The 14,928-nt window shown below is 40.4% G+C and overlaps 1 protein-coding gene across 3 annotated transcripts in view; it reads right to left on the bottom strand.

Moving 5' to 3' along the window:
• Positions 1–11,166, bottom strand: part of LOC132336796 (protoheme IX farnesyltransferase, mitochondrial) — a 92,367-nt gene extending 81,201 nt beyond the window's left edge. For all 3 annotated transcript variants that reach the window (XM_059864667.1, XM_059864666.1, XM_059864668.1), the window contains exons 1-4: positions 11,026–11,166; positions 9,730–9,854; positions 8,033–8,357; positions 895–1,019 (exon numbers count right to left, since the gene is read on the bottom strand). In XM_059864667.1, coding sequence (XP_059720650.1) covers positions 895–1,019; positions 8,033–8,357; positions 9,730–9,854; positions 11,026–11,068 — 618 coding nt within the window. In that variant the 5' untranslated portion in view covers positions 11,069–11,166. The remainder of the gene's footprint in view (positions 1–894; positions 1,020–8,032; positions 8,358–9,729; positions 9,855–11,025) is intronic.
• Positions 11,167–14,928: the final 3,762 nt, after the last annotated feature.

The following is a 14,928-nucleotide window of genomic DNA, read 5'->3' as shown; positions in this document are numbered from 1 at the left end:
TAAACATCAAAGAGCCCAACTCAACCAAGTTGACTCCAGGGCGTGGATCCCAGGAAACCTCCACTACCAGAGTCCCAGGAGTCACAAGCGGTCGCTGAAACCATGAAGTGCTGTCAATAGTGGCACTGCTGCTGCTCCTTCTTTTTCCAGGCCACATTTACAACTGAAAGTGACCATAGCTATTACACTTTCAAACACCATTCAGCACCACAAATATTACAACCTATTCACTAGTTAGGCTTTCCTTTGGGAGGTAGGGAGAGCCTAAGAGCCACTGTGCTTCACAATTGAGTGCAGGAGAGCCAAGATCAGCATCAAGCTCCACAGGCATGTTGACACACACAGGGAAGCTCAAGTTCAGGCACCTGGAACATCTCTGGCATAGGACAACTTCCACAAAACGGAGGTTCTCAGTTCATTCTGCAGATGTGCAGGAGATACCATGATCCCAGCCTGGACAAAATCCCACTGAAGTCCCACTACAAATGTTTTAAGTGGATCTGAGCCACTCTTAAGACAGATCCAACAAGGTCATACAGTAACACAATGAAAGAATCTAGCCCATAAGGCTGGAGCCCCACAGACTGTTCTTACACTCCAATTACCCAGTTCTTCCTGTCATTTCCAGGGACCCAGGCTTGGGTATTACCAAGATAAACATTATTACTGGGAAGCTTAAAACCTCATCAACTCCATTCTATATAAACAAACTGTGTCTAGCAACTCCACTTGAATTCTCAGGCATATATTACTTTTGTGGTGTCAGTTTTAGCAGCTCAGAGCTCAGGCAGCAGCTGAAGCCACAGCACTCCCGACCATCCAGTCACACTCCTGGCAGCATGTCAGAAGCCAGGACGACACCAGTTTGCTGTACAGATGAAGAGATGGACTGACCTGATTGATGGAGTTGGCAGCACAGGATGCCAGGCCAGTTCCAAGGGAGGCAAGCAGGAAACAGGTGAGCTCAAAAGGGACCGGGGCCATGGCAAAGCCAGCAGACGCGGTGCTGACAACCAGCGCTGCAACACAAGTGAGAGCACAGTTCAAAGCATCAACAAGAAACCATCTTCATACATAACACCAGAGTTATAGCTTTCAAACCCTGAAAGAACTCATGTGCAGATTAACTTTTTGCTATCTTTATGGTTCACACTAGCTCCAGGAACTGGGTACAATTAATACAAACACTGTACATAAAAAAATCAAAAATGAGAAGGAGAACTGCCAGAAATTAAATAAGAAACACAAAAGCAGCAGCACATTAGCAGAAGATGTGAGGATACAATTCGTGTCTCTGTATTCCCTATTTTATGGATTTGCTACAGGACCAAACTGCCCTACACAACATGCACACTTCAGATATTTGTTCCAGTAACTCACACATCACTGCAAAATCTAACGCAGAAGAAAAAACAGTAAGAAAAAAATCCCACACTGAGATACATGCTTTATATCAAATTATAGCAGGAATTTAAGCAGTGCAGAGTCAAAAAGAGATTTGGGGCATGTAGCTACAGTAATTTCACTGCACAATCTCTGTTCCCACTGCTCCTATTTGACGTGCCCACTTTGGGCTGAAAGAACAATCACATCATCACAGAGACCCAACAACACTTAATGGCCTCAAAATTTGAGTGGGTTCATAAGAAATCCATTTAAGTTTTGTCATACAAAATTGTCACTTTAGTACAGTACTGCAAATCACATCCTTAAAATAAAAATTACCCAAGTTTTAATCCCAATATTGTAATTAGCCAAATAATAGGTCTCAAAAGCCTCACTTTTGGCAAGAACTAGTATGATATGACAAATAATATGAAAGTGAGCACACTTATGGAACATCTCGCTCATGACCTTGAACCTTACAATCTGAAATTATTAGTTATTAAACAGAAGTTATATAAATTATGTTCTGATGTAGTTACATGCTTCAGACCTCAGCTATCTTAAATCAAAGCATCAAAATGTTCTTATCTTCTTAATTCCTACGAAGTCTCATTTTTGTCTGAAGTTAAATGACAAATAAATAATCTTTGCTGACTGAAAATACCAGGACTATCTATTAAGCAGCACTACTTGAGATGAAATACTAAATGTCATGGCAGAGACCTGCCAGTAAGGATGCGCATGCAAAGTGCTCATTTCAAGAACTGTGCCTGCCTAAGAACCTTAGCATTTAATCCTGAAAACACAGTGAAGAAAACTTGCCGCTCATCAAAACTTTTCTCTAAGTATTAAAATCCATTGATAGCTGAATATTGTTATAATAACATGCATGTTATAATAAGTATTACTTATTTAGCCTTGTTATGGATTCACAGGCTACTTCTTCTACAATACAGTGGACCTATGACAGAACTTCACCCTTCTGAGCAGCTCTGAAAGAATCACAGATTCTGCTGCCTCGCCAGACAAATGAACATGAAGGTACTGGTCATTCTGAAAGACTAGATCTTATTTATTATATAATTACAACACTATGTTAGTTTCCAGACTCTTGAATCCTCCTTGGGAATGAACAAGAAAACATGAAATGCATTGGTACAACTGAGAAAGTTCAAAAAATCCACTGAAAATGACAGTGAACAGTCGTATTTGCATTTCCAAGAGTGATTACATTCATTTTCTTTTGCATAATAAATCACAAGCTCGCTTCTAGACAAGAATTTAATTAAAACTTATCTTAGAGAGCACTTTACACCAATTTATTAGGGGAAAACACCAACTCATTTACTGGAGAAGAAAGGTGGAATGGATTGGCAAACAGTCAGTGTAACATTACCACTACCCTGACCCCAAAGAAATTCTAACACTGTACAGTTACAGCACTAATTAAAGTCCCCATTGATTTCTCCAGATTAATTTTAGCCAGTCATTTGAGCGTGACTTATCAGGATCTCATTTAAAAAGGCTCCAGTACATCCTCTCCCCTATCCCATTAAAGCAGGTACTTTTTCTTGTTTGGGCAGGGTTTGCTCACCAGGCATCCCCTGCTTTCCTCATCACCCAGATATTCCAATACAGCACATTAGCAGTAAATAGGAAAATGCTCCCGTTAGATTGGGAAGTTTATTTTCTTTAACTGCGGAAGTAGTCATTTACTCTTCAACTTCCCTCATGTAGGAAAAGTGTATTTAATTGAGATCACATCAAGGGAATGAGGTCATTGACTCTGTTTGTTTTTTAATCCCACTTAGTTTAGTGCATTAGGGGCCAAATTAACTTCACCTTATTGCACAACAAATTAAATCGATCCTTTCAAGACTTGTTGATGGGAGCTGGCATTATACACGCTCTTCAAAAAGAGGCCAATATTTAACTTATGATCTCAGCCTAAGCCTTATTTTCAGTCTTTTAAACATTTCTAGCTTTAACAAAAATTAATAGGGGACATTTGTCTCCCACGTCAATGTAGATGAAAAAGAAAATGCTAATGGATTGGTGACAAAGAGTGAATTATAATGTTTCTGGCACAAAAACACAGTCCAAAAGTTTAGTGTGTTCTTTACATTCCTTTTCCACTTCATCACAATGTGCTCTGCCTTTATAAATCCTTTGTATTTAGAGCACGTGAATCATTATGCCATATTTTGTTTACCTATTATTAAAAAGTAGCCAAGCCAAAAAAAAGCACAGAAAGCCAAAGCAAATCAATCCTGCTCTAGAATTCCCTTCTACTCCTGTACTGGTGATATATCAGTACATAAAGAAGGAGAAAAGCAAAAGCATTTTTACTTTTTTTTCAACAAACAATTTCACTGCTTTACTGCAAAAGTTTCTATAGCCCTTTAAAGAAAGCTGCTTCCCAAAAGCTGATGAAATATTCCTTCCTGAGTTTTCACACTTTCGGTTTCTGGAAAGCCAACTGTAGCAGCAGTATTTAGTGCTTCCCACCTAACCAACATGTCCTTTGTGAACCCAGGTTTGTTTGGGCACATCAAAGTTTTGATACAGATTATAACCTGCCCACTAATAAAGGCCATGCTCCTGAAGCAAACTTAAACTTGGGACAATGATTTGAAACAAGTCTGCACCAAATCACACAAAATTCAAGTGCAATATTACAAACAGAGCAGATAACCTCTTACCATCAAACAGTTTTAAAGTACTTTGCTAAAAGTGAACTGTAAAAATGGCTTTTTTTATTTCATTTGCTTTTCTTGTAGCATGGAAAACCAATTGCCAGAATGCTTTAGTTTCTTTAATGGGATAATAGTTACTGGTTTAATAATCACAAAAGAACTATTTTGACGAGTACATTAAATATATTTAGAACTGCTAATAAAGGTAAACTAGCAATAATCAGAACAGCAACAACCAAGAAATATTTTTCAAAGTTTCTGGCTATACTGAAGTTTTCATTTAAAGAATATATGCTATTATTCCAGAATCAACTGGCACCATATAAGACCTCCACTAAAGCAAATGCATTTTTTTACTATAGCAGCTATTACCAGACTTTCAGCTTACAAACACAACCTAGGCCCCTTATTTAGTCATTGTTGCAGTTTGGTAAGTGTCAAGAGTCAGTCTGCAAAACCGGATCTTCATCATCGTGTCAGCAATACACAACAGACAAGAGATGAAGCAGGATGTTCACAATCACACTTTTAATCAGTACCAAATATCTCAGGTTTCTGGTTTCAGGTTCAGCACATTTGTGCTAGAGGACCACTATTCCAAAGACACAAATCCCTACAGAAGCAATACATCCAATAAATTCCAGCTGTTTGCTAGTACACACAACAGAATTATTTTCTTATAACAAGATACATGAAAAAAAAATTCTAGTTTAGTCTTCAAAACTGAAAATGCTCAGAAATTAGCATATTTGTCCGCACACGTTGATCCACATCTCAGACAGGTGCTATGTAATCAGATTCAAGTAGGTTGGAAAAGACCTCCAAGATCATCAAGTCCAGCCTTTGACTGATCACCTCCCTGCCAATCAGACTAGAGCACTGAGCGCCATGTTCAGTCTTTTCTCAAAGACACAGGGTGCTGTACATCACAGAATCATAGAATCACTGAACCGTTTAGGTTGCAAGGGACCTTGAAGATCATCTACTTCTAACCCCCTACTGGGGGGGGGAATCTATCCCAGGCTGCTCCAAGCCCCATCAAACCGGGCCTTGAACATTTCCAGGGATGGAACGGCCTATTCCAATTTAGCTGCTTGTCCTCACAGAAAGACCAACATGCTACAGGAGCCACAACAAGGAAATGTTCACAAACCCTAGAGCATTATCTAAGGGAACACTCAGCATTTTTCATATCATGCTTTCCTCAGTTTGCCCAAACTAAAAACTGAACTTTGATTTTCCTGTGTTTTCCTGTGATATAGTTCATCTGAGTTTTTATCTGTAATCCTTGGAGGAAACATTACTTAAACCTAAACTTGAAGTTAAATTTAAGAAGACGAGACAACCTGAAATTCCTACTGTGTGCACGCATTATAAATCATTACAATTTCCTCTAATTCCCATACCTTTCCTTGTTTCTCTCCTATTTTCAGCTACACAGCAACTTGAGGATCAAGTTGAAAACAATGCATTTATAACTCTGAAAGTCTATCAGACAGATGCATTAGCTTTCCAAGTGCCTGGGTGGTAGGATACAGCTGTTCAGAGAGCAGCCAACATAAAACACCACAGAGATGGGAATAGATGGAAATTTAACCCAAAAAAGTAGATTATGTGACATTTAATGAAAAGTTCCCTAATTGTTTTCTATGGCAAAAGAATATAAACAAAAATCTATTCCTGTTTTTAAGGCAGAGCTTCTAATGGCAGAGTCACAAAAGCTGCAGTTTACATGTAGCATGGAAATAGCAAAACTCATTTCCTTTCCAAGGTGAAATACAGTTCATACTACAAAAAAAAAAAAAAAAAAAAAAAAAAAAAATCTCTTTCCAGCAGCAGCAGGAAAAGAACAGAGGATAAGGAAGACCCATTTTGGCATCATGCAGAGTTTGTTTTTTTGTTATTTCATACTCTAAAAAGTATAAATAAAGTGTCTGCCAAAAAAACCACACAGGATATGAGACCTATCACAACTTCATGGGTGAAAGGAACTGAGTTGTATGACATTTGCAACTTAAAAACTGACCTCAGAGAATTTATTAAAAAAAAAAAAAATCAAAGAACTACAACACTACAGTCTTTACAGAATATATAATTTTTCTAAATGATTACATAGGTTGCAAAAAATTTTCCTTGCTCTACATATTACACGCAGTCTTATTCCTGCTTATGTCCTATCCTATCCCATGACCGATGAAGACCAACAAATAGAACTCCCCTTCTACAAAGTCTTCTTCATCCAACTTACTCTTTTACACTTTCCACTTACAAAAAATCTGCACACCAAACACATAAAGATATCAATGACTAAAGAGGTAAGATTTTTTCTGTATCTCTCTATACCTTCTCAATAGGTAAAGTTTACCACATTTACCAAGGATCAAGAACTCCTCCAAGCACAGGAGAAGACAGAGATAAACTAAAATCACAGTCCCTTTCCCAACAGGCATGCAAGCTCAATTAAAAATTGTACAGCTGTTCAGAAATTAGTAGTCAAGCTTACACTTCAAAAGGCACTGTCATAGAAAACAACAGTCCTGAAGGGAATGAAATTCCTTAACCTTTGCCTTCTATACCCTATTTTAAATCCAGAGTGGTGCTTGCCTAGTTAAAAGAGGCTACCAGGAACTGTTGAAGAGTTTTGCAGCAACTCTGAGGCCATATAAAAAAGTATCTCATTAAATATCTCTTGAAAATGACTCTCTCTCATCTTGCTGAAGTTGTTGAAACTCCCATTTCAAGGAGCACCAGTAACACTGAGATGTGGTACAAGCAATGAGCTTACCCGTCAGCAAACATAAAAAAACCATTTCAAGTGCTTTCAACAATAGTCAATTTTCTCTCTCTGGTCCCTTAATCAGCACAAAATAAATGCCCTCAGGCTTTCTAAAAACAATGAGGAAGAAAATTTGGATGCGCAAACAAGATCAGTTGTGCCAAATCCAAAACACGAGATCTATCAGGAACACAGATGCAAATGTAAATTATCATTACACACTCTATGTGGTCAGCAAGATTTTTCCACAGAAAAACAAACAATGAAAACTCACATATTGCAAGACAAAAAAAGGTTTTTAAAAGTAAACTGAATTCAGGACATTCATTTTAACAAATTTTTAGGGCAAGGAACAGTCTTGTTATCAAGAATTCACTTGACCAACTGGAGAGCACCCAGGCAAGGACTTCTGTTCTTGGACTTTTTATCATAGACAAGATGCAAGGCTTTGGTCAGATAATTAGAGCCTCTTTAGAAATATACGTATACATAGCACTACCTATTGGCAAAGGGGTAATTAATAGTTGCTCCTATTGGCAAAGGAGTTAAAGTCATTAAGTATTATTACTTGAACAAGACAAAATGTAGTTAAGGCTGCAAGGCAATTGCTTAATCAATTGCTGGTTTGAAAAAACAACACTATCACTGAAAAGACAACACTATCACTGACTGAAAAGTAAATCAGATCTTTTACAAAATTTAATTGGTCAGACTCAAACATTTTCCTTTCTAATATAGGAAACCACTTGGATTACCTTCCGTTGGGACTTCTAGTGCTAATTTCACAACCAGCAGTACTACAGTGAAAGGTATGTAAATAAGACAAAATACTGGAAAACTTAAGCAAGGCAACTTCAAATACGAACACATTATTTGTAAATTCACTTCCTTACCCAGTTTCACTGTAGTCTGTTTATTAACGCTTGCTTATTTCCCAGAAATTAGCTGACAACAGGATGCAAGCTCCTCTCATTGTTTTTAAACAAAATTATTGGGAAAACTATTAAATGCTGCCATAAAACAATTTTCCTAGCACATACTTGATGAAATTGATCCAACTTAGCATCAGTAAAGTGGGAATTATCACATGCAAACCTAAAACATACCAGTAAGATCCCAAAGAATTCTGCTTCAAGCAGAATGCAGAGAAATGAGAAAAAATTACCAGTAATACCTGTAAGCTTGATTTTGGACAAGCGTGCCAAAATTCCTGGCAAATCATCCAGCCGTAGCTTCATTTCTTTCCATTGTCTGTCTTCCTTGAATTCAGCTCCCACTGGTATGACTGAGTCTTCAGTTTCTGCAGCTGATTTCATTTCTCTCAACTCATTTCTGCTTGCCATCTCAGACCACGACTGATGAACAGGTGAAACTGAGCTAATTTTGTGTACAATCTTTTTTTCCTGATCCAATTGCTGAAGCTCATGAAAAGGAGATGCAATTGAATCGGACTTGGGTTTGGCTCGTTGACTGAGGTCTTTGTTGCACTGTGTTACATACTAAATACAATGAGAAATGTTAAAACAAATAGATAAAGATATTTCTGTCATTTCCCTTTATTAACACCAAGAATATTATTACTATTTTATTCTTGTTAGGAGAATTACTTCTATGACACAACTGAGTTAGTCTGAATTTCAGACACTTATTTCACACACAGAAAGACTTCTGAAGTTGGCTTAGATATTACAAAAGCAGCTTTACAACTCACAGCTGAATCAATGTTCATGTAAGCTTGGAGAATCCCATTTGAATGTTTACTTCTTCCTCAATAGCTACAACAGCAAACTCTTTGTTCATATTCAAAACCACCAGGTAATACAACATGACTTACAACGAATCAATTCCACAGAATAATAAAGGTTGGAATGATCTCCAAGGTCATTCAGCCCAACCTTTGACCAAACAAAATTCACCTTTAAACAGAGAATTATACAAATGCCCACACAACTTCAACTTCCAAACATAAGTACTAAACTTATGCATATGTAATAAATGAAAAAATTTAAAATATGCCAAAAAATACAATCTACCACCTATGATATAAAATCATCTGACATATTAGTCTATTATTATTTATGCCAAACTTTTTGTTAATTAATTAGACAACAAATTTCAAAGGAACATATATTGAACAATAAATTAGGATAGAGTTGTTTGCTCAGAAGCATAGAAAGAGAGAACTTTCAATCAATCCTGATTTCAAGTACACAGTAATAATTACAATGAGGAAGAGTGGTCTGCAACTCTGAGCAATGTGAATACAGTTCAAACCAGCAGCACAATTTTAAAAAATTGCTACCATCCACCAACATATGATACAACTGGTCAAAGAAGAAGATGTAATTTCAAGGGGTTTAATGATAATTGCAGCTCTTTTAATACCTAGAACTAATAGCACACTGTAAATGTAACCCATTAACTTAATGAGCTCAGGAATTTTGACTCAAATAAACCAATTAACTGAGAACACACCACCTCCACAAGTGAGTTCCATCTATTACTTGTATGACTGCTAGCCAAGATGTGACTTTATTATAAAAAGTGACTTTTTTACAAATAATGATTTAAAATTAATGTTATGTCAAGTTCCTCAACAGAAGATGAGGGCCCTATTTCAAGGGTACAGAAGCCTCCTGTCAAGCAGAGACTTTGCAGCACAAGGCACTGTCCTTGCTACAAAAAGTTTCCTGCAGCCTGAGACGTTTTAGGATACCAAGTGCTTTAACTCTGATTTAGTGAAAAATGGAGACACTTAAATTTGCTGAGTTTGGCTGATAAGAAAAATATTACTCTTATCAATTAATCTCCATTTTGACTTATCACATAGGATGAATGAGAAATAGGGGAGAGATACACTCCTCGACTTACCATTCGTTTGAGAAAGTTGAAGTACTGAAAGGTAATCAACCTGTTGCTGGCCACATGGTAAAGGTGCACAAACCGGCATGGTATCTTCCGTCCACCAGCGTTCCTCAGGCGCCAAACAAATAATCCTGTTTAACAGGAAACAAGAAAAAGAGGTAACAGTAGATTCCAGTTTCTTCTCTGCCACTGAGTTTGCTTCTAATTAAGACTACAGTGCCTATTGTCAGCTGTGACAGAGGACACCCTAACAAATGGGAGCCAGGGTCAGGTAATGGAAAACGTTTGTTGCTCCAGGTGAAAGACGTGACACTGCAAAATCATAGAATCATTATAGATGGAAAATACCTTTAAGATCAAGTCTTAATATTAACCCAGCACGGCCAAGTCCACTACTGAACCATGTCCCTAAGTATTACATCCACACGGTTTTTTAAACCCTTACAGGGATGGTGACTCTTATCACTGCCCTGGGCAGCTTGTGCCAGTGCCTGACCCCCATTCAGAGAAGAAATGTTGCCTAATATACAACACAATGTTGCCTAATAAACCTCCCCTAGCCCAACTTGTGGCCGCTGCCTCTTATCCTGTCCCTTGCTCCCTGGGAGCAGAGCCCAATCCCCACCTAACTGCACTCTCCTGTTAGGGAATCGTGGAGAATCGGAAGTTCCCCTGAGCCTCCTTTTCCTCAGGCTGAGGCCCCCCAGCTCCCTCAGCTGCTTCTGGTGCTCCAGACCCTTCCCGAGCTCCGTTCCCTTCCCTGGACACATTCCAACCCCTCATTTTCTTTCTCATCCTAAGGGGCCCAAAACTGAACTGTAGGCAAGTCCCAATAATTTTGGGTGTTTCTTCCAAATTCCTGAGCACCAGTAAAACGCATTTTCACAGAATATCCTAAGCTGGAAGAGACCTACAAGGGTCATCGAATTCAATTCCTGGCCCTTCACAGGACACCCCAACAATCCCACCCTGACCTTGAAAGGGTCGTCCAAACGCTGCTTGAGCTCAGGCAGCCTTGGTGATGGAGCACCGCAAAATATAGTATTGTTCCACCACTGTATACACTATCGACAAGATTATCTTGGCAAACAACCACTGAGAGGAAGCAGCTGCCATAGAAAAGCACTAAAGTCAAACACGTGTGGAGGACACACAGCGCAGTGTGGCACACGGGGACGCCCCGCACACGGGGACACGCACACGCATAGCCTTGCAGGCTCCGGGGACCGCTCCACAGAGCAGCCCCGGGCCGCCCCGGCCCTGCCCGCACACCGGCCCTCTCGTCCCACGGCTCCGCGGTACCTGCGAGCGCCCGGGGCGGGCGGCAGCTGCGGGCGGCGCTCATGGCCGCGGCTGCTGCGCCGCTCTCCTCTCACCGCCTGGGCGCCGCCATCTTCCCGGCGCGACCTCCAAACGCTTTCCGGGTCGGCGCTGCCGCGGAGGCGGAGCGGCCATTCCGGGGCTGTCCCGACGAGGGGGGCGGTCGTGTCCGCCCTGTCCTGCCGCCGTGCATGGGCTGCTTGCCCGTGGGAGGTGGTCGTGCTCCGAGGTACTTAGAGGTTTTTTTTTATACCGAAGTTTGAAATTCCCGAGGCCAATTATAAAAGCGGCGTGGAAGGAGTCAAAAGGCTTTTGCAGTACAAAATAAACAGACTCCCAGAACCGTTTGGGTTGGATCTGGAGATAACCCGGTCCAATGCCCCCTGCCAAGGCAGGGTCACCCAGAGCAGGTGACACAGAAACACATCCAGGTGGGACTGGAATGTCTCCAGACAGGGAGACTCCAGGCCCTCCCTGGGCAGCTGTTCCAGGGCTCTGCCACCCTCCATGGAAAGAAGTTCTTCATGTTGAGGTGGAATTTCATGTGTTCTGGTTCATGGCTACTGCTCCTTGTCCTGTCACTGGGCACCACTGAGAAGAGTCTGGCAACATCCTCTTGGCATCCTTGGAGCTATTTATATGCATAATGAGATTCCCCCTCAGCCTTCCCCAAACTAAACAGGCTCAGCTCCCATAATCTCTCCTCACATGGAGATGTTCCAGACCCCTCGTCAGCTCTGTGGTCTCCACTGGACCCTCTCCAGCAGTTTGTCTTTTTTCTTCTGAGGAGCACAGAACTGGACAAAACACTCCAGACAATGAGGAAGAAAATTTAGATGTACAAACAAAGTCAGTTGTGCAAGTCCAAAGCATGAGATATATCATCAACACTGAGATGAAAATGTAAATGACCATTATACACTTTATGTGGTCAGCACACCTTTTCCATGGAGAAACAAGCAATGAAACAAAAAGTTTCAAAACTGAATTAAGGACATTTTATTATAAAAAATTAATATGGCAAAGAACAACACTTCTTGGAGGGAGATGTGGGAGAGATTGCTCCTGAAGAACAAGTGCCAGAGCAGTTTCTCACTCAGCGAACCAGCCAGTGAGCCTGAGTGAAGAACCGGGGTGTCATTTTTGGGGTACAGCAACAGGGGACAGCTTTCCGTGGAAGCTAGGGCCAGATGGGAGATCTCGGTCACCTTTCCCATGAAGAAGTGCCCCGAGTCCTGCCTGGAGCCTCCTCACGGCCTCTGCCAGGCACAGGGGCTGTTCCCTCTGCTGCATCCCCACGCTCATCCCCAGGAAAAAGTTGTGACCAGGATGTGGTGTCTGGCACAGCAAGAGGGTGTCCAGGAGTGCATTTGGACATTGCAAAATCCTTGTAAAACAACCAAGGGAGGGCTAATAAAAAATGATTCACGGCTGTAATTCTGTGGAGTCTCATTCCCAAAAGAACCTAAGCTTTAAAGAACCAAATGCTTGATTATATATAAAAAAACCATATTTAGTTTCTAAAGTCATTTTTGAAATGGAAGGTTTGGTTTCTATACTCCTTGGCTAAAAATATGCATTTCAGGGGGTCATATTGAAGAGCTGTTGCAGCTGTCCTGTTGCATCCTGCCCTCAGAACCATCTTCCTCCCAGGCTTTCATATCTTTATAGTGCTTAAATTCATGCAAAAGTAATCTTAAATCATTATTAGGAAGATAAAATGAAAACACTCACTCTAATTCACTAAGAATATCCTTCTTCAAAGCGTTTATTTCCTTCTATTTGGGGAGCTAGGGAGAAATTAGGACTTCACATTTCTTACAATTAAGATCCAGTTTTACTTCAAGTTCTCATCACCGAGCATATATATTGCCTCTCTACTTTTTGCCCTTTTTTCTGCCCTTAAATTTACACCTGCAAAAATAAAAAAAACATCGGACCGCAAACACATACAACAGTTGCCTAGAGAGCTGGAATGGTTGGTTGGTTGGTTGGTTGGTTGGTTGGTTGGTTGGTTGGTTGGTTGGTTGGTTGGTTGGTTTTAGGGCAGCTTGGGTCAGAGAGCAAAAGGTTGAGGTAATTGAGTGTTCAGTGTCAGAGCTGAGATTTAAGGTTTAATGATTTTCATTGTCTTTTACTTGGGCAGTAAATTGCACCCCTGGAGAGAGGGGATATAATGCTACTTTTCTAATTAAAGAGAATGTTATCCATGGACATCAAGACAGAGCAATACCTCCTTGTGAGACAATAATGAGGATTTAGGTCGCACAAAATGTCACATACCCATTTGGGTTGAACCACTAAAGCTACTCCTAGAGATAATATAACCTTAGGAATTTTAGTGGACACAGGTATCCATATGTCAGAGTTGTATTTGAGCCCAAACGGGCTCCACAGGCTTTGGCTGAAGGTTTGGCTCTGCACAGTGCTGATTCCACAGGAGCTGCCACCAGAAAATACTCTAGAAAGCACCAGGAACTATGGAGTACAGAAGGGGAGCATGGGCCTTCCAGGGAGCTCCCAGCACACTCCCCACTCAGCTCCCACCATCTAGCTCATGAAAGCCCAGTACCTCTGTCACAGGACCAGGACGAGGGTTGTCGGACTCTCCTTTCATGTCACAGGGCTCCAAGGTCACCATTGTGGGTCAGAACAATTGTTGAAGCATCTCTAACATTTTGCTAGTTGCCAAGATGGACAGTTGCTCGGCATCTGCAGTGCTTCACTTGATTACAAACTTTGCACCTACAGGTTTCTTCTCAGGGTGATGCAAGGGGCATTTAACCACACAACTGCCATTAATATTAATTATAGAGCACATATTAACAGCTTTATATGATCGTTTTTCCTATTAGCACTATCATAAATCTGATTGGTGGTGTTTAATTAGATCTCAGCAGCAGAATGCAATAGTTTGACACACAAAAAGACAAATTTGTGGAGATGGCAAATTATTATTATACTTTAATGTCAAAATCTCACGCATAACACCAACAAGGCTTCTTGTAAGATTCATTTGTTGTCAGAAAATTATTTAAAGACCTACTGTAACAATATTCTATTTTTCTTACTTCACAGAATGTGGCATTGATGTTAGAGCTCCACAGAGACTTGATGTACTTTCAGATAGTGAAGTGCAAAATAAATAAGATGGCATCCTGCTGTTATTGTGGTTACCTTTGCAGATCATTTCAAAACTGTAGTGTTTAGTTTAGTGTTTAGTAATTTAGACTGGTGTTTAGTCTAGTAATCCACCACAGGGGAAGCTGGAGCTTAGAGCAATTACTTGGTGAAGCTCAACTGTGCTTGATTTTGGGGGCCCAAGATGTAAAGTAAGAAATGTTGTCCAAATTGAAGGGCACTCTGAAAATATCAGAGACAGAGAAATAACAGATAGAAAGAGCTAAGGAAGTATTAAAGGCCAGGCCAAACTCTAATGATAGAAGGTTGATTGATGGCTTAAGGCGTCTTGATTGAGCCTCAGTTACACCCTTCCTGAGATCTTGAGTCAAAGTTTGTCACAGCTTCTCTTGCTGAGAGACTCCCAGTGATTCTGATAATCAGTTAAGTAGTTCTTTGAGTCACTTGTACTGCCATTGATTTTGGGGTTTTTGGGGTTTTTCTACAATTCAGCATTGTAATGCACTGATGCTTTTACATCAATCCAATATTGAAGCATAGGAAGTATCAAAGGCCAGGTTGGATGGGGCTTGGAATAATCTGGTCTAGTGGAAGGTTTCTCTGCCCATGGCAGGGGGTGAAACGAGATGAGCTTTAAAGTCCCTTCCAACCCAAACCATTGTGTGATTCTGTGTACTGTATAAAGTTTGGTCTTCAATAAAGAAACCTCACAACCAGGAGCAAAGTCTACTGATACCAACCAAG

Source organism: Haemorhous mexicanus, chromosome 20 (assembly GCF_027477595.1).
Source record: "Haemorhous mexicanus isolate bHaeMex1 chromosome 20, bHaeMex1.pri, whole genome shotgun sequence".
Taxonomy (NCBI): domain Eukaryota; kingdom Metazoa; phylum Chordata; class Aves; order Passeriformes; family Fringillidae; genus Haemorhous; species Haemorhous mexicanus.
This window is presented reverse-complemented; position numbering and strand designations above follow the sequence as displayed.